This window comes from Hemiscyllium ocellatum, chromosome 16 (assembly GCF_020745735.1).
Source record: "Hemiscyllium ocellatum isolate sHemOce1 chromosome 16, sHemOce1.pat.X.cur, whole genome shotgun sequence".
NCBI classification, from domain to species: domain Eukaryota; kingdom Metazoa; phylum Chordata; class Chondrichthyes; order Orectolobiformes; family Hemiscylliidae; genus Hemiscyllium; species Hemiscyllium ocellatum.
This window is the reverse complement of record NC_083416.1, coordinates 72,640,331-72,658,341: the sequence shown is the minus strand read 5'-3', so window position 1 is coordinate 72,658,341 and position 18,011 is coordinate 72,640,331. Positions and strand designations below refer to the sequence as shown.

Below are 18,011 nucleotides of genomic sequence, written 5' to 3'. Positions count from 1 at the left end.
GGATAGTGACAGTGGGGTCTGTGGGGGGCGTGTCAGCAGACTGCAGGTGAGTGGCGCTGGTGGGGGCGGAAGTGGTGGCAGACATGGCAGTAGGGGTGGCGGAAGTCACTGAGCATGTGGCATCAGCGATGATGTGAGGGTCGGAAGTGGCTTTGGGAGTGGCCATGATGGGGTCGGAAGTGACATCATCAATCAGCGTGGGGGTGGCAGCTGCATCAGCCACATGGCTAATGGCATTTCCGAGGCCGGGGGAATCTTCTGGAATGTTTGAGAAGCGTGGATAAAAGTTTGTTGTACGTACAGTTTTTGATGTTTGAGATGGAGCTGAAGTACTGTTTGTTGAGAGTATGAATTCTCCTGAGGATGTAGTACAGAGTGGGTCTGATCAGTCATGATCATATTGAATGGCGGTGCAGGCTGGAAGGGCAGAATGGCCTACTCCTGCACCTATTGTCTATTTTCCAGCACTTGGACAATGCTGTAATATTGCAAGTGCTCATTCCAAGTACTTGTTAAAGGTTGTGAGGTTTCTTGACTTAACTATCCTCACAGGAAGTGAATTACAGATCCCCACCATCCTTCTCCCAAATCCACGTTCCTCAGTTCTTCAAAGTGAAGGCAATGGATCCTGATATGACATCTCCCTGTCTGGGTACAGGGCAAGGGGTGAAGGCAGAGTGAACTCAGGTATTATAGCTGTTCCCCCGATCACACGCTGCTTGGTTTAAAGGATGGGGAAATATTCCAATCCATAGTGTGGAAACTGGCCATGTGGAATTAGAAATGTGAGGGTGGGGGGAAGTGGGAGGGTGACGGAATTTCAGTTTGGTGCAAAAACAAGAAGAAATGGGGAAGAAACTGATCACATTTGGAGGTTGGGCGGCAATCTTCCTGTCTCTCTCTGTGTATGGTTGGATATGAGCTGCTCATATAAATATTTACTGATGACAAATTAACCGCAAACTCTTCATTGAAGTCTGGGAGCAAAAGGCTTAAATCCACCGTCAGTGCTACGATGGAGCTCCAGGGGAAAGTTGCGCTGGTGACTGGTGCTGCCCAAGGCATTGGGAAAGCAATTGCTGAAATCCTCCTGAAGAACGGCGCTAAGGTAACAATTCTGCTGGAATCGGTTCCTGTCAGTTTCCCCGTGCAAAGAAAGGCGACGATTGCCCAGGCAGCGTGCTCAGAAATGCAGCAGTTTGTGTTAACCTGATGACTGATCTGGAGCGAGCGGTGCGCAAAAGCTAGGTTGAAATAATCAGTTTTAAATTGAAACTGAAGTGCAGGGAAAGCCATATTCCAGCAGTTTACAGGAATTACCTGCGGGCAAGTATGCAATGGCAGAAGGTGTACCTCCCCCTTCCTCACTTTCTGACGCGCCAGGCACAAGTTCCAGGAGCAGCTTTAAGTGCTCTTTTTATCTAGTCTACTGTATTCACAGATCACAATGTGGTCTCCTTTACACTGGGGAGATGAGCGCAGATTGGGTAACCGCCTTGCAGAATACCTACATTCTGTCAACAAAAATGACCGTGAGCTTCCGGTTACAGAGACACGCAGCACTCAAACAGAATGCTAGTCGAGGTATATCAGACCTCTCAATCTGACCTTGTCCCTTTTGCCAGCACTTGGCCCATATTCTTCTAAACCTTTCACATTCATCTGGACGTCTTTTAAATATTGTAATTGTATCCGCCTCCACCACTTCCTCTGGCAGCTCATTGCATACATGCACCACCCTCTGCATGAAAAAGTTATACCTCTGTCCCTTTTAAATATTTCCCCTCTCACCTTAAACCTATGCCCTCTAGTTTTGGATTGCCCCACCCTGATTTTACAAACCTCTAAAAGGTCAGCCCTCAACCTCCAAGAAAAAAAAGCCCCAACCTATTCAATCTGTCCCTATAACTCTAACCTTCCAGCCCTGGCCACATCCTTAAGATTTGATTACTTACAGTGTGGAAACAGGCCCTTCGGCCCAACAAGTCCACACCGACCCACCGAAGCGCAACCCACCCACACCCCTACATTTAAGGGCTTATGCTCGAAACGTTGAATTCTCTATTCCTGAGATGCTGCCTAACCTGCTGTGCTTTGACCAGCAACACATTTGCAGCTGTGATCTCCAGCATCTGCAGACCTCATTTTTTACTCTAACACTACAGGCAATTTTAGCATGGCCAATTCACCTGACCCACACATCTTTGGACTGTGGGAGGAAACCGGAGCACCCGGAGGAAACCCACGCAAACTCCACACAGTCAGTCGCCTGAGTCGGGAATTGAACCCGGGTCTCAGGCGCTGTGAGGCAGCAGTGCTAACCACTATGCCACCGTGCCATCCACTTCTGCACCCTTTGAAGTTTAACAAGATTTTCCTATAGCAGGGAATCCAGAACAGCTGCACCATGTCCTGTACAGCTGCACCATGACATCCCAATCCTATACTCAATGTTCTGACCACTGAAGGCAAGCGTGCCACATGCTTTCTTCATCACCCTATCTAACCGCTAATTGACTTTCAAAGAACTATGTGCCTGCACCTCTCAGTCCCTTTGTTTGGTAACACTCCCCAGGGCCTTACCATTCACTGTATGCCACTCCTGCCCTCCTGCCACTTTAATACAGCACCGGTTCCCTCCCAACATCTTTGGCTTGCTGCAGTGTTCCAGTAAAGTTCAGTGCTAACTGGAAGAATAGCATGTAATCTTTCCCCTTGGGGAGCCTGCAGACTTCCAAACTCAAAACTGAGTTCAATAACTTTAGGGTTTGAACATCGTCGTCCATGTCTTTACCCACCCCCACATCCCAGGTCCTGTCATCATATTGGCACAGCTAACCCATTTTCACTTCACTTATGGTCTACATTAGCAATTAAAGTCTGGTTGAAGATTTGTAGCTCGGGTGTCCGTTGTTGTGGTTCTGTTCGCCGAGCTGGAAGTTTTTGCTGCAAACGTTTCGTTCCCTGGTTAGGGAACATCATCAGTGCTATTGGAGCCTCCTGTGAAGCGCTGCTTTGATGTTTCTTCCGGTATTTATAGTGGTTTGTTCTTGCTGCTTCTGGGTGTCAGTTTCAGCTGTAGTAGTTTGTATGTGGGGTCCAGGTCGATTGTCTGTTGATGGATGTTCTTGCCGTTTCCGGGTGTCAGTTTCAGCTGTAGTGGTTTGTATATGGGGTCCAGGTCTATGTGTCTGTTAATGGAGTTTGTGGATGAATGCCATGCCTCTAGGAATTCCCTGGCTGTTCTCTGTCTGGCTTGTCCTATGATGGTAGTGTTTTCCCAGTCAAATTCATGTTCCTGGTTGTCTGAGTGTATGACTACTAGGGATAGCTGGTCGTGTCGTTTTGTGGCTAGCTGATGTTCATGGATGCGGATTGTTAGCTGTCTTCCTGTTTGTGCTATATAGTGTTTTGTGCAGTCCTTGCATGGTATTTTGTAAACTACGTTAGTTTGGCTCGTGCTGGCTATTGGGTCCTTTGTTCTAGTGAGTTGTTGTCTGAGTGTGGAAGTTGGCTTGTGTGCTGTTGACAGCACACAAGCCAACTTCCACACTCAGACAACTCACTAGAACAAAGGACCCAATAGCCAGCACGAGCCAAACTAACGTAGTTTACAAAATACCATGCAAGGACTGCACAAAACACTATATAGCACAAACAGGAAGACAGCTAACAATCCGCATCCATGAACATCAGCTAGCCACAAAACGACACGACCAGCTATCCCTAGTAGTCATACACTCAGACAACCAGGAACATGAATTTGACTGGGAAAACACTACCATCATAGGACAAGCCAGACAGAGAACAGCCAGGGAATTCCTAGAGGCATGGCATTCATCCACAAACTCCATTAACAGACACATAGACCTGGAACCCACATACAAACCACTACAGCTGAAACTGACACCCGGAAGCGGCAAGAACAAACCACTATAAATACCAGAAGAAACATCAAAGCAGCGCTTCACAGGAGGCTCCAATAGCACTGATGATGTTCCCTAGCCAGGGAACGAAACATTTGCAGCAAAAACTTCCAGCTCAGCGAACAGAACCACAACTACATTAGCAATTCTTCTTTGTGGCATACAATGATCTATCCTTTGTTTGCCTCTGCCCCTCAGAATCATTTACACCTCCACAGTTCACCTCTCAGCTTGAAAACACCACCAGCTGCCTTGGTGTGATTGGAACACACATCCCTTAAGCATTTAGCTGTGCCTTTGAGTTACTTACACAATGATGTTACAACTACACCACCTTCTTCATCCACAGTTGGTTTTGAAAGAGGCTTTGGGTCATCAGAACTCTTTTTTTTATTCGTTTTAATCCAGCAGCTCATATCCTAGAAAGGGGGAGTCTCTGCATATATCCTCCAGGGAACACTGCACCAAATCAATGCTGAAGGATCAGAAGTTCACTGAGAAAAATCAGAAGAAGTTTGGGGTGTAGGTTTCATGCTCCTTGGAGTTTTTCCAGCACCACTCTAACCTAAACTCTGGTTTCCAGCATCTGCAGTCCTCGCTTTCACCTTGCAGGTTTCATTTGTCTGGTCAGAATTGGAATTAGAGATTGAAATGGGCCATTGACTGACCCAAGCTCCCCTCAGACACGGGACTTTTGCCCGGAATGTCGATTTTCCTGCTCCTCGGATGCTGCCTGAACTGCTGTGCTTTCTCAGCACCACTTTAATCTAGAATCTCGTTACCAGCATCTGCAGTCATTGTTTTTAACCTACATTGACCAACCTGTACGTTTGCTTTAGGATCCTTTGGGACTGAACCATTTTTTGCCTCCTTAAGGTGAGTCTGCTGGATATCAATGTACCTACAGGGGAGGCTACCAAAGCTGCCTTTGGCCAGACCTACGGAACGGAGAATATTTTGTTCCTTCCATGTGATGTAACATCTGAGAATCAGCTGAAAGGTACCAGTTCAAACACTAATTTTAACGACATGCCACAGACTTGCTCAATCTGACTGACTGGTTTCTAAACAGACACTTTGCTGCAACCAGTGGGAGTAATAATCAGCTGGAGTGAGTGTGAATGGGAGTTCCATTGTTGGCATTAGTAAGTTTATACACTGCAATACGATTAAATATAATCAGTACAACACCTTCCATTTACTGAGAGAAGAGAATGAGGATACGTTTACACTTAAAAACTGTTCCTTCAGAGCATGGGGTAAATATCCAGCCAGAAATGGTATATTTCATTGACAGCATGGATTCCAGAATTCAATTCTCAGTCTGTGCTTAGGCACCAATTGACACGGGTCAGCTTTTCTGTGTTCTTGGGTCTCAGGGTCTCAGTGTCTCAGTGTTCCTGGTGAAGGATCTCAGCCCAAGTGTTCCTTGTTTAGACTCTTGTGGTCTTGGTACATGCTCCTTCTGTAGGTCTTGGTTTAGATGCTCCTGGTTTAGTGTCCCAGGAGTAGGTACATGTTCTAGCTTATGGTCCCAGTTCTCTTGCTGATAGTTCTCATAGTCTCTCCATTTCTGGCCATAAGACTAAGGCCTGTTGCCTCTTGCGAGGAAGCAGGGATGTTCTCAAATGGTTTAATGTTGCACACCATTACCATCTTCCAGATGTATATATGGAGGAGGGAAGGTGCTTTTTGCAAATCTACAGGTTGCTTTTATTTCAGGATTTTGATGGTTGTTGATTGTGGGAAACAGGAAGCATACTGGGAGCATTCCTCCCATTTCATACACCGCCAATAGAAGGGTTTCCTGTGACAGTCTCCAAATATTCTGGTTCAATATCAAGAGAGTTTGGTGAAAAGGTTCCATTTAGGTCTTGGCCAACCATATTTCCCAGGGCAATGATCAGGAAAATTCACTCGATTGTTTGCATGTATAGATCATCCACGATAATGAAACATCTGACAACTGGAAAATCTCAGTTATAAAGGGGAGATTAGATAGGATGGGGTTATTTTCCCTGCAGTGTAGGAAGCAGAGGAGTAATCTGATTAAGGTATAAAAACTATGGGAGGCAGAGACAGGGGTGATCGTGAAAATATCTTCCACATGCAGATACATCGAAGACCAGAGTGCACAAGTTTAAAGTGATGAGTGGTTTAGAGAAGATCTGTGGAACACGTCTTCCACTCAGAGGATGGTGGAAATATGAAATGCCCTAACTGAGGCTGATGGAGACAGAACATAAGGACTACATAAGAAGAAAAGATTTACAAGGATGTTGCCTGGGTTGGAGGATTTGAGCTATAGGGAGAGGTTGAATAGGCTGGGACTATTTTCCCTGGAGTGGGGGAGTTCAGAATTAGAGGGCATAGGTTTAGGGTGAGAGGGGAAAGATTTAAAAGAGACCTAAGGGGCAACTTTTTCACACAGAGGGTGGTATGTGTATGGAATGAGCTGCCAGAGGAAGTGGTGGAGGCTAGTACAATTGCAACATTTAAAAGGCATCTGGATGGGTCTATAAATAGGAAGAGATATGGTCCGGATGCTGGCAGGTGGGACTAGATTGGGTTGGGATGTCTGGTCGGCATTGACAAGTTGGACTGAAGGTTCTGTTTCCATGCTGTACATTTCTATGATTATATAACTAGGAGCAGGAATAGGCCATCTGGTAGCCTTGCAGGTAGTCTTGCAACATTTAAGAAACACCTGAATAAGCACTTGAAATGCCAGGGCAAAGTAGGTTATGAACCAAGTGCAGGGAAATAGGATTAACATAGTTGATATTTGTTGATCAGTATTGACCTGGTGGGCTGAAGGGCCTACTTCTTCGCTGTATGACTCTGACTCAGTAATTGAATGAGTCATTCTGTGGCAAGTATTTCGTGTTGGTATGTTTGGTTGGAGACTTTGGAAACTTTGCTAATCAACTCCATTCATTGTTTTTTCCAGATTGTTTTGGCAAAACTCTTGACAAGTTTAAGAGATTGGACATAGTATGTAACAATGCAGGGATCTCTGATGGGAAAAACTGGGAGAAGTGTCTCAGTGTAAATCTGGTATGTGCCAATAGTCTATTGATTATGTTAATTGGGCTTCATGTGAGCTCATTAATTAACTGGGACGTGGTTGAGTTTGGAGATGAATGTTTTTAAGGTTTCATTCTGTTAACCAATGTAAGACTTAGCAAAGAATGGTTTTAATAATACCCTTAACTCTTCTAATTGCAATAGATCAATTGGCTCATGCTACTAACCAGTTTGCTGACCTCTAGTTTGTCCATCCTGTTTATCAGACTGCCCATTCCACAAGTTAGCATGGATGCTCAATGGTTAGCACTGCTGCCCCAGGGTCCCAGGTTCAATTCTAGCCATGGGCAACTGTCTGTGTGGAGTTTGCACATTCTCCCCATGTCTGCATGGGTTTCCTCCCACAGTCCAAAGATGTGCAGGTCAGGTGAATTGACCATGCTAAGTTGTCCATAATTGTTAGGTGCATTAGTCAGAGGCAGGTGGATTGTTCTTCAGAGGGTCGGTGTGGACTTGTTGGGCCAAAGGACCTGTTTCCACACTGTAGGGAATCTAATCTTTCCAGTATTTTACTACCACCTTGAATGTTTGTGTTCTGCTAATGCTTGAATGTACTGTTGCTGGGTGAACTTGAATACAGCTTGTTATCTACATGTATCTCTTTACACTTACTATTGTCTGTATATGTCAGTATGTTAATATTATCTGAATGGGCCTGCTGCCTGATGATCTCTATGATGCTTGTACTGCAGGTCAGTGTAATTAAAGGAACCTATCTGGGAATACAGCATATGAGTAAAGAGACTGGAGGGAAAGGAGGAGTGATTGTTAATATCGCTTCCATGGCAGGTAAGTCAGCAAAGTAACAATAGTTTATCAATGAATATTCTAAGTGTTGCCTGAGGATTCTGGAAAACATCCATAAGGGACAAATTATGTTTTCAGGGGAAGCTCATTTTACATGTAATATACAGCAAAGGAAAAGATATTTATCTCCACACAAGCTGCCGGTCATCTGATTCAACTCACAATCTCATTCAACTTCTGTAACATCCCTTCAAGTGTCATTCGCCTCAACCCATTCTGTGGCAATCACAAGGTGATTACATTCTAATCATCTCTGGATTTTCCTGAGTTCCTCACTGAATTTGTTAATGACTGTTTAATAAGAACCACATGGAACAAGAGTGGCTCTTTGGCACGTTGAGTCTCTACTGCAAAAAAAATCCTGAATCTACTAGTCTTATTTTCCAGCATGTGACACCTCAGAGGCTCTCTACAGATTTTGGCCATCTTGGAGCGACAATAGTATATGCATAGACTAAGATACAGCAGAGTTTGTATTTGAATAACAGACACTTTTAACTACTAGAGATATCACATTCATTGTCTTTCAGTACCTGGCTTCTGTAACTAATCCCAAATGTTATTACCTGGGAGACTTGGCAGCTGGCTAGACTGGAACACTTCTCAATATCTTCACCTTGCTTCCTGACATAGGGTATGTCCTACAGTTATTCTCTGAAATCCTGCTGGAAATCAAGAATTTTCTGGACTACTTTTTACACAGGTCTCTGTGCAAAGTGTATAACTCATTTGGAATAATGAGTGTCTCATCTTTATTTGGTGGAGGCAGTAGTTACTAATTTCCTGCAATCTTAGCTCTTAGCAGACCTGAATTTCTAAGCATAATTACATTCACATAACAGCCCATTGTAAAGCCACCTATTAGTTCCTGTTACCTTCAGTCTGATCCAGCATAGTTGACCTCTAGTTTTGGATTGTAACACAAGTCAAAACATTCTTTTGAAATCTCTTTTATATTTTGATGTCTATTATAAACCCCTCATTTATTCCTCAGTCTTCTCTTTCCTAAAGGTAAGACCCAAACTCTTTGTCACAACAATTTACACTGACATTTCAGCTTAGTGCTAAGGGAATGCTGCTGTGCTATCATTCACTGAGACATTAAAATAAGACTATGCCTGCCCCTTCCGGAAAGGTTCCCATTGCTACTGTTTCAAAGAAGATGAGGGGTCTATCTCCAGTGTCATGACAAGTATTTATGCAAATAGTCCTTTTGTAGCACATAAATACAGAGTATAGCTGAAAAACAACCCATTTTGTATTGAACTGGATTGAATTGAATTGAATTTATTGTCATGCGTACTGAGTGATACACTTTGTCTTGCAAGCAATACAGGCAGATCTCATAGTTAAATAGCGTAGATAAGTAAATAATAGGTAAACAGTGGCAAAAACAAAAACACAGGTACAGGTGAATGCTAAGAGTTTGTGAGTCCATTCAGTATTCTAACAACAGCAGGGTAGAAGCTGTTTTGAAACTGACTGGTAGGTGTGTCCAGGTTTCTGTACCTTCTCCTCGATGGTAGAGGTTGTAGAAAAGCATTGCCAGGGTGGGATGGATCTTTGAGAATGCTGGCGGCCTTTCCTTGACAACGGGTTTGGTAGATGGATTCTATAGATGAGAAGTTGGCTTTTGTGATTGTCTGAGCCGAGTTTACCACTCTCTGTAACCGTCTCCAATCTTGAATGGTGCAGTTACCAAACCAGGTAGTGATATATTCAGACAGAATGCTCTCGATGGCGCACCTATGAAAGTTGACAAGGGTATTCGCCATTATGCCAAATTTTCTCAGCTGTCTGAGGAAGAAGAGAACTTGTTGGGCCTTTGTAACCAGTGTGTCCACATGAAGAGTCCAAGAAAGTTTGTTGTGGATGACCATTCCCAGGAGCTTGACACTCTTTACGCATCCATGTCTGTGCTGTTAATGTGTAGGGGGGCATGAGTAATGTCCCGTCGAAAGTCAATAATGAGTTCCTTGGTTTTGCCATCACTGAGAGCTAGGTTGTTCTTACTGCACCATTCTTCCAGGTCTTCCACCTCCTGTCTGTTTCATTGCCATCTGAGATTTGACCGACTACGGTGGTGTCATCAGCGAACTTGTAAATGGCATTAGTCTGGTATTTGGCAATGCAGTTATGGGTATGCAATAAATACAGTAGGGGGCTGAATATGCACCTCTGGAGGGTTCCAGTGTTGAGTGTTAGTGAGGATGAAATATTGTCCCCAATCTTCAACGATTGTGGCCTGTGGGTCAGGAAACTGAGGATACAGTTGCAGAGAGTGGGGCTTAGTCCGAGATCACTATGTCTAGTAATCAGTATCGTGGGGATAATAGTGTTGAAGGCTGAACTATAGTCAATGCCTAGGGTTCTTACGTAGCTGTTCTTGGTGTCAAGATGTTCTAGGGAGGAGTGAAGGGCAAGTGATATGGCATCTGACATGGATCTGTTAATCCGATAGGCAAATTGGAATGGGTCAAGAGCAGTGAGGAGGCTGGAGTTGATTAATGCCATGACCTGTCTTCCAAATCACTTCATGACCACCGAGGTTAGGGCCACTGGGCAGTAGTCATTGAAACATGCTGTATGAGCCTTCTTAGGCACAGGGATGATCTTGGCCCTCTTGAAACAGGCAGGGACAGTGGCCAGCTGCAGGGAGAGTTTGAAGATGTCTTACACTCGTCAAAACAATTCTCAAGAAAAGCCAAACTACATTCATACTGGACATGAGGAATGTGCTGATTGGTTCTGAAGTGGTCTTTGCTTGGTAGAAGCATTGCAAAGGAGAAGTTAATCATGACTGAGTTTACCGCTTAACTTTTGTTTCTGTTTTAGATGTTTTCCTTATCAACCTGTTCAAAGAGGTTTTCACACAACTCTAAAACAGGTTGAACTTGAACTTGGGCCTATCAGTTCGGGGTGGGGATGCTACCGTTGTACCACAACAGCCCTTGTTTAAATTTTAAACTAAGCAGTTTTAAATAGCAACTCCTGTGGGGATGCAATACTGTGGACACTCTTCCTCTGCTCTGCCTGTTAATGACCTGCATTGTGAGAGTGCTCAAGTTAGATTTGAATGGAGTTCCATGAAATTTACATTGGCAGAATGTATACATTGAGGTGATATAATGTTACAACAAAATTGGTGTACATTTCTATCATAGAAGAGCAGCTTACACTGGCTCTTTTGAAGAACAGGACAATTTGTCTCTCTCCCCACTCTTTTCCCATTAAGATAAAGGTTTATACCATATGAACAAAACTTGTGGCTTTTGGAACACCCTTCATCTATTCTTTTTAACGTGGAGATAAAATTGATTTTCACACACTTCTGTGAAGGTGACTTGTTCCTTTTAACAAAGGTCAGAAAGTAGTTTTGAACAGTGAATTCAAACATAATTTTCAAGGAAGCATTTGAATTAAGGTAAGTGACTGGAAAAGGTGCCTGAGGAGTTAAAAGTTCAATTTCTATATTATATTAAAAAGACAGATACAAATCGGGCTTCACTTGAGAAGTGTTTCATATCAGTAGAAAGGCAGTAATATTGCTCAGTCCCTCCTTGCTGATTCATACCCTTGTAATTCCCTTCATTTAGATTTAGGACACTAGTTTTGGATTTGACTGCTTCACTCTCCATCTTAATGAGGAATTCTATCATTATGGTCACTCTTTCGCAAGATGGATCCTGCACAAGAAGTCTGTTAATTAATTCATCCTCATTGCACAATAAAAGTCTGGAATAAAAAAATTTAAAAAGCTGTTGGAGAAACTCAACAGGTCCAGCAGCATCTGTGGAGAGAAAACAGATGAATGTTTTGACCCTTCTTCAGAACTAAGAGCATCTAAGAAAAAGTGGTAATCATGTTGATGACAGGGGTCAGTGAGGCGGTGGGAGGAGGCAGAGGGGCTGAGGAATGAGCAGAAAGGTGGAGAGGGAGCCCAAGCAGAGAGAGAAGAAACAAATTGAGTACAGGAGTTGGGAGGTCATGTTGCAGCTGTACAGGACATTGGTTAGGTCACTGTTGGAATATTGCGTGCAATTCTGGTCGTCTTCCTATCGGAAAGATGTTGTGAAACTTGAAAGGGTTCAGAAAAGATTTACAAGGATGTTGCCAGGGTTGGAGGATTTGAACTACAGGGAGAGGCTGAATAGGCTGGGGGCTGTTTTCCCTCGAGTGTCAGAGGCTGAGGGGTGACCTTATAGAGCTCTACAAAATTATGAGGGGCATGGATCGGATAAATAGGCAAAGTCCAGAACTGGAGGACATAGGTTTAGGGTGAGAGGGGAAAGTTTTAAAAGAGATCTTCAGAGCAATTTTTTCACACACAGGGTTGTACATGTATGGAATGAGCTGCTAGAGGAAGTGGTGGAAGCTGGTACAATTGTAACATTTAAAAGGCATTTGCATGGATATATGAATAGGAAGGATTTGGAGGGACATGGGCCGGGTGCTTGCAGGTGGGACTAGATTGGGTTAGGATATCTCGTAGGCATGGACGGGTTAGACCGAAGGTTCTGTTTCCATGCTGTACATCTCTATGACTCTAAAAGTAGGCAGACAAAGTGATGGTTGATAGTAAGCCAGGGAAGAAGCTAGATCAGTGATAATTCGGTCTATGACTGAGTGAAAGTGGGTTGGCGGTTATGAAAGCAGTTCATGTGATGACAGAATTTGGGGTGGATAAAAGAAATGGAAGGAGGTGTTCAGTTTTTAAATTATTGAACTCAATATTTAAGTCCTGAATCTTTGGAATTCTCTTCCATGAGAGGATTGTGGTTGCACTGTCATTGAATATATGTAAGGCTAGGCTAGACAGACTTTAACCATCAGGGATTCAAAGGATATAGGGAGTGGGAGTGAAAGTGGTGGGGAAGTTTCAGATCAGTCATGACGAGATGCTGTTAAGTCTCCTTCTACTCTTATTGAAGTTCTGAAAAAGATGACAGTTTAGATTAGATTGCTTACAGTGTGGAAACAGGCCCTGCGGCCCAACACGTTCACACCGACCTGCCGAAGCGCGACCCACCCAGACCCATTCCCCTAACACTTCAGGCAATTTAGCACGGCCAATTCACCGAACCTGCACATTTTTGGACTCTGGGAGGAAACCCACGCAGAGGAAACCCGGGGAAGAATGTGCAAACTCCACACAGTCAGTTACCTGAGGCGGGAATTGAACCCGGGTCTCTGGTGCTGTGAGGCAGCTGTGCTAACCACCGTGCCGCCCTTATGGAACTATGAGTAATTTTTCAGTGTCTGAAAGAGGGTTTGGACATTTGAAAGGTTGAGGGCCTGCTTCTGTTGAGTGTGAGCAAGACTGAGAGAAATATAAGTTCAGAGGAAATGTGTTGAAATTTGCAAATGGTTTCAAAAAAGGAAGTACAAATAATTATTTAGAAGCTTGGAGGAAGTAATGAAAAGTTTGGGCAATAGGTCCAGTAGTCAGAGATGGAACTCCTCATCAGGAAGTGAGAGCAGATACTATTTCATAAGGCTGTAAAACTTCAGCAGGAACAACTTTTTCTCATTGAGATCTGTTGATGTGGAATTCTCTTTCAGGTTTATTTGTTGAGGCAGGAAGTTTCAAAATTGACGTTTAGATTGAAAAGATGGAGAAAAGGGTGGAAGAAATTTGGAAACAATGCTGGTAACTGTGATCAAGGACTGGCCATTCATGTAAAGGATAAATGTTGACATGAACTGGATGGACTGATTGACCTGTCTCCATGCCTTTTCTGGAGTAGTGTCCAGTTCTGATTGCCCTATTATAGAAAGGATGTCATTAAGCTGGAGTGGGTTCAGAAGAGATCTACAAGAATGCCACAGGATGGGGGATTTGAGTTATAAGAAGGTGGAACTTTTTTTCTCTGGAGCATAGATGGTTGAAGGGTGATCTTACAGAAGTTTATAAAATAATGGGGGGTATAGCTAAGGTGATTGGACTTTTCCCTAGGATAGGGTATTTCAGGGCTAGGGGGCATATTTTTCAGTTGAGAGGAGAAGGATTTAAAAAAAGACATGAGGGAACTTTTTTTGCAGTGGTTTGTATGTGGAATGAATTTTAAGAGGATGTGGTGGCTGTGGGTATAGCTACAATGTTTAAGAGACGTTTGAAGAAGTATATGAACAGGAAATGTTGGAGGGATATGGGCCAAATGCAGGCATGTGAGAATAGTTTAGTTTGGGATTATAGTTGGCATGAACTGGTTGGACCAAAGGGTCTGTTTCCGTGATGTATGATTCTATGACAGAATCATTCTATGCATTTCTGCATATTCGCAAGTTTCTGTTGATGGTATGTTTGGTGCTAACTCTTTCTTGTTTTGTGGTGAACAGGTTTGTTTCCTTTCTACCTTGACCCAGTTTATGCAGCCTCAAAGTATGGAGTAGTAGGATTCACTACGTCACTGTCTGTGAGTGCTATGTTATATTGCAAAAAGTAAATGTTTTCTTTATAAATAATGCACTAATCCTGTGTAGGAATTTCAGAACAAGCTGTAGAGCAAGTAACAGGCCACATGGTCATTCAGGCTTGCTCTGCTCCTCATTAAGATGAGAGCTCAGTTAGTTAGTACCTTGAAGTAATTTTCTCATCCTAATTCCATAACCCCTGATTCCCTTAGTGCCCAAAAATCTGTCAACATTGACCTTGAACATAGTCATTAACTGAGCATCCACATCTCACATGGCTACCCAGGGTGAGTAAATGCCATACATGGACATGGAGGGTACAAAGACCATTGGCAAACCAATGTCCACTTCAACCTTACTGCACCATATTGGGATCTACAAGAATGGCCTTTGTTGTCCAAGGACTTAGCTTGTTTTAAATTCCATGGTTCCTTTCTTCTTTGTAATTCCAGCTGTTGCTCCCAGGTGGTGACAGGTGGTACAGGAAAAGTACCAACAGTTTGATTGGCAGACTGCTCTTGCTTATGAAATAGTAGCTTTAGTCCACCATTTATGTGCTTAAACCAGTACAATCATGACTGGTTTTGGGATTCAATATCACTTCCTGGCCTTATCCTCATATCCCTTGATTGTGAGGGACCAAAAATCTATCTCAGCCTGAAATGTATTCAACAACTGAATTGTAATCTCCTGGGATAGAGAACTTCAAAGGTTCACTACCCTTTGAGTGAACTTCCTCACTACTCATCTCAGTCCAAAACGATTAACTCCTGTGTGCTGTATTCCCAAGCCAAGAGAAACAGTCAAATTTTCTATTCTGACAAGCCCATTATAATTTTGCAAAGTTGAATTAGTCCACCTTACTTCTTTTACAGATAGGAGAACTTCACATAGGGGCGTCAGCTATCACTGGGAGAACTGTTAGGAGCCTGGCATTGCTTGTCTCCTGCAGACACAACACAATTTCCTGACAATTAGGCACTCCTCTGAACAGCGTCAAGCCTTCCAATCAATTAAGGGAATGGTGGCCCTTGTCAATCCTACATTTAGCTGTAAAGCAGGATGGATCCCTAGGTAGAAGCAAGTGTAGATGAGATACTACTTGCCGAGTGGGGGTTGGCAGGATGTTGGAAGAAAGAGCATATGCAGTGGCTTTCAGCACACCGCACCTCATTTCATGATGCAGGGTCTTTCAAACACATTGTTCACGTGAACAATGTGTCACCTCCAGCTTGCTCTCTGGCCCCTGTCCCTTTGCCCTGCCAATCGGTTGTTAACAACCCCAGGATTTGCTGTGCAGCTTCATCAAGCTTCCATTTACTAGTGATGGTGTATGACATCATTAAATTATTACTTAAGAGTATCAATTGGCCTCCAAGAGGAAAAGCTACTGATCATCTTTCTCACTGGTAGTTTGGTTGATGGGACTTGTGAAAGTAGCAGGTCCCTGTCCCGCAACCCTCCTGCCTAATCAAATGGCTTCCTCACGTTTAAATTTCCTTAGGTTGTGGGGAAGGGCTTGGTCATTATATTTCTGGTCAGCATTTCCGATGGTTTCATCAATTCTCTGTTCAATTGTAATAGGATTGCCTCAATCCTATATTCTAAGCTCACTGATCCAGAATCCCTACAATCAAGGTCAACATGCCTTTTGCCTTCCTAACTGATTGCTGGACCTCTGTGTGCTAATATTGTTTTCCTTATATGAATATGTACCAATCCCTCGGAACAACAACCTTCTGAAATTTCATGTCTTTTAAAATACTCTGCATGTCTATAATACGAACAAAGTGAACAACTGCAAACTTACAAATTTATAATTCATCTATCACCTTGGTACAGATTATTATTTAACCTGCTTAAGTATTGTTACAATCACTTTGTGACCTCCTCACAGCTGGCATTTTTGTCCAACTTTGAATGGTTACCAAATGTAGATATAATATTCTGTCTCTTTGCCAAATTCATTAACACAGATTACAAATAGCTGAGTCCCCATCACTGATCATTGTGGCCTTATTATCACAACCAATCAACTTAAAGTGAAACATTTACTTCCTGTTCATCTACCAATTGTTAAAGCCTTTTAATATATTACCCATGATCCCATCTTAAATTTTCAGTGAAATCCAAATGTACCACATTGGCTGCTTCTCCTTTATCAACACTGGCTGTTTAGATCGTCATACATGGGGAGGCGACACACCTCAAACTGATTAATGGTGAAAAGGCTATGGGGCTATGTGGGCGTCGGCTTGCTCCAAACATTTAACAACTCAACTAAAGATGAACCCAGGGTATGGGGGTTGAGAGACTGGTCTAATCACTTTGAATGTCTTGATGACCCTAATTGTTACATGCGTTTGGATTGTGCTGCCTGTCAGGTGAGCCTCACACAAAGCACAAACACTTTCCAGGAACTTGGACCGGATTCCTGATTCCCCCAGTCTGCCGCGGTCAGGATGGGCCCTCATCACGAAACTCCATGTAAACTAGCATCTGAGAGATTCCTGTCAGGAAGGTGTAAAGTTCTATAAAACTCAGAGTATGAGACATTACAAAATTTCTGCTTTTAGCTGACCTGCCTCGAGAAGCATGGGGTTCGATTACAAGTGCTGTGTCCTGGTTTTGTCGACACTCCACTTCTGACAGATCTGAAAGCAGTGAAGGTTCCGGAGCAGAAGGAGTGGTTTAAGAGGATGGTTGCCAGATTTGGAATTCAGACGTGAGTATGAATCAAATCAGGAAGTGGGGTGGGAATCGATAGGATGTAAACGTGTTCAAACGTCTACATGGAGTATTTGCTGAGTGACGATCTACTAAGAAACTGGTGTAGCGTCCATGAAGTGACACCGATTGATTTCTGAATCTTCGGCATTAACCTGAGAACTTGCATGTTTGATTTGACTCTGCTGAAAGATGTGAGAACATTTATGCAAACTACCCTGGAATGTTTACAGGAAATCAGTGATGTAGGCTGTTTTCTCCTTTATCGACCCTGCTAGTTAGATCCTCCCAGATTGGGTAGAAGGCCAGTGGTGTGGTACCTTAACCCACTGGGAAAATTTGAGTTCTAATTTTAAACTAATTAGATAAATGTTCAGGATTACCGTCTGATTTTTCCAGGACCTCACAAATTGCAGAGGGATTCTTGCAGCTCGTCGTGGATCAGACCAGGAATGGGTCGTTGCTGAAGGCATCAGAAAACGGCAAGCTTGAGTATGAAGACTTACCTGCAATAGTTCTTCCAGAAAATCCAAAATCTACTTAGGGACCTAATGGATTTAAGCAACAGGTCACTGAGAACAATGGAAAATTTAAACCTGGTCAAATATTAAATGATTAACATTTTAATTAGTGTTGCTCCTTTTTGGTTAAATTGTTGGTTATAAATCAGAATTGGTTAAGGTTGTGTTATGTTCTCATTGGTAAGTCTGCATTTAAGAAGCATGCTGATGATATAATTGTTGCATCATAGCACGAGACCTGAAGGTACAAAGATATCATACTCCATCTTACCTCAGATCATTTGAAGCATCACACTGTACAATGGAAGAGCATACTTCTTGTAAACTAATGGTTTAACCTGCCCCAGCTACCTAAATAGCTGAGGAAAGTGACTATTGTTAATGCTAGTTAGTTGCATAAATGTCTGTTGGATTCTTTAATGCTGATATCTATGTCCAGTTTCTTATGTTACAGGAGACATATAGGTTTCAGAATAGTCTCAAATTTCAACTACTGAAGGGTAGGTAAACCAATTTTATTCACATGTAA

At 43.0% G+C, this 18,011-nt stretch overlaps 1 protein-coding gene across 1 annotated transcript; it reads left to right on the top strand.

The window, feature by feature from the left end:
- The first annotated feature begins 894 nt into the window (after positions 1-894).
- LOC132823272 (15-hydroxyprostaglandin dehydrogenase [NAD(+)]-like) lies at positions 895-17,588 on the top strand. Its single transcript, XM_060836920.1, has 7 exons — positions 895-1,108; positions 4,803-4,926; positions 6,877-6,983; positions 7,706-7,802; positions 14,160-14,236; positions 16,811-16,959; positions 17,361-17,588. The coding sequence occupies exons 1-7, from the start codon at positions 1,016-1,018 to the stop codon at positions 17,503-17,505; spliced, it is 792 nt and encodes a 263-aa protein (XP_060692903.1). The 5' UTR covers positions 895-1,015; the 3' UTR covers positions 17,506-17,588.
- The last annotated feature ends 423 nt before the right edge of the window (positions 17,589-18,011 follow it).

What these genes read in the sequence shown, in the direction of transcription:
- LOC132823272 (XM_060836920.1), top strand. Translation starts at nt 1,016, where the DNA reads ATGGAGCTCCAGGGGAAAGTTGCGCTGGTGACTGGTGCTGCCCAAGGC. An exon ending in AGTGTCTCAGTGTAAATCTG is followed by an intron (nt 6,984 to 7,705) that starts GTATGTGCCAAT and finishes CTTGTACTGCAG; the next exon opens with GTCAGTGTAATTAAAGGAAC. An exon ending in GATTCACTACGTCACTGTCT is followed by an intron (nt 14,237 to 16,810) that starts GTGAGTGCTATG and finishes TTCTGCTTTTAG; the next exon opens with CTGACCTGCCTCGAGAAGCA.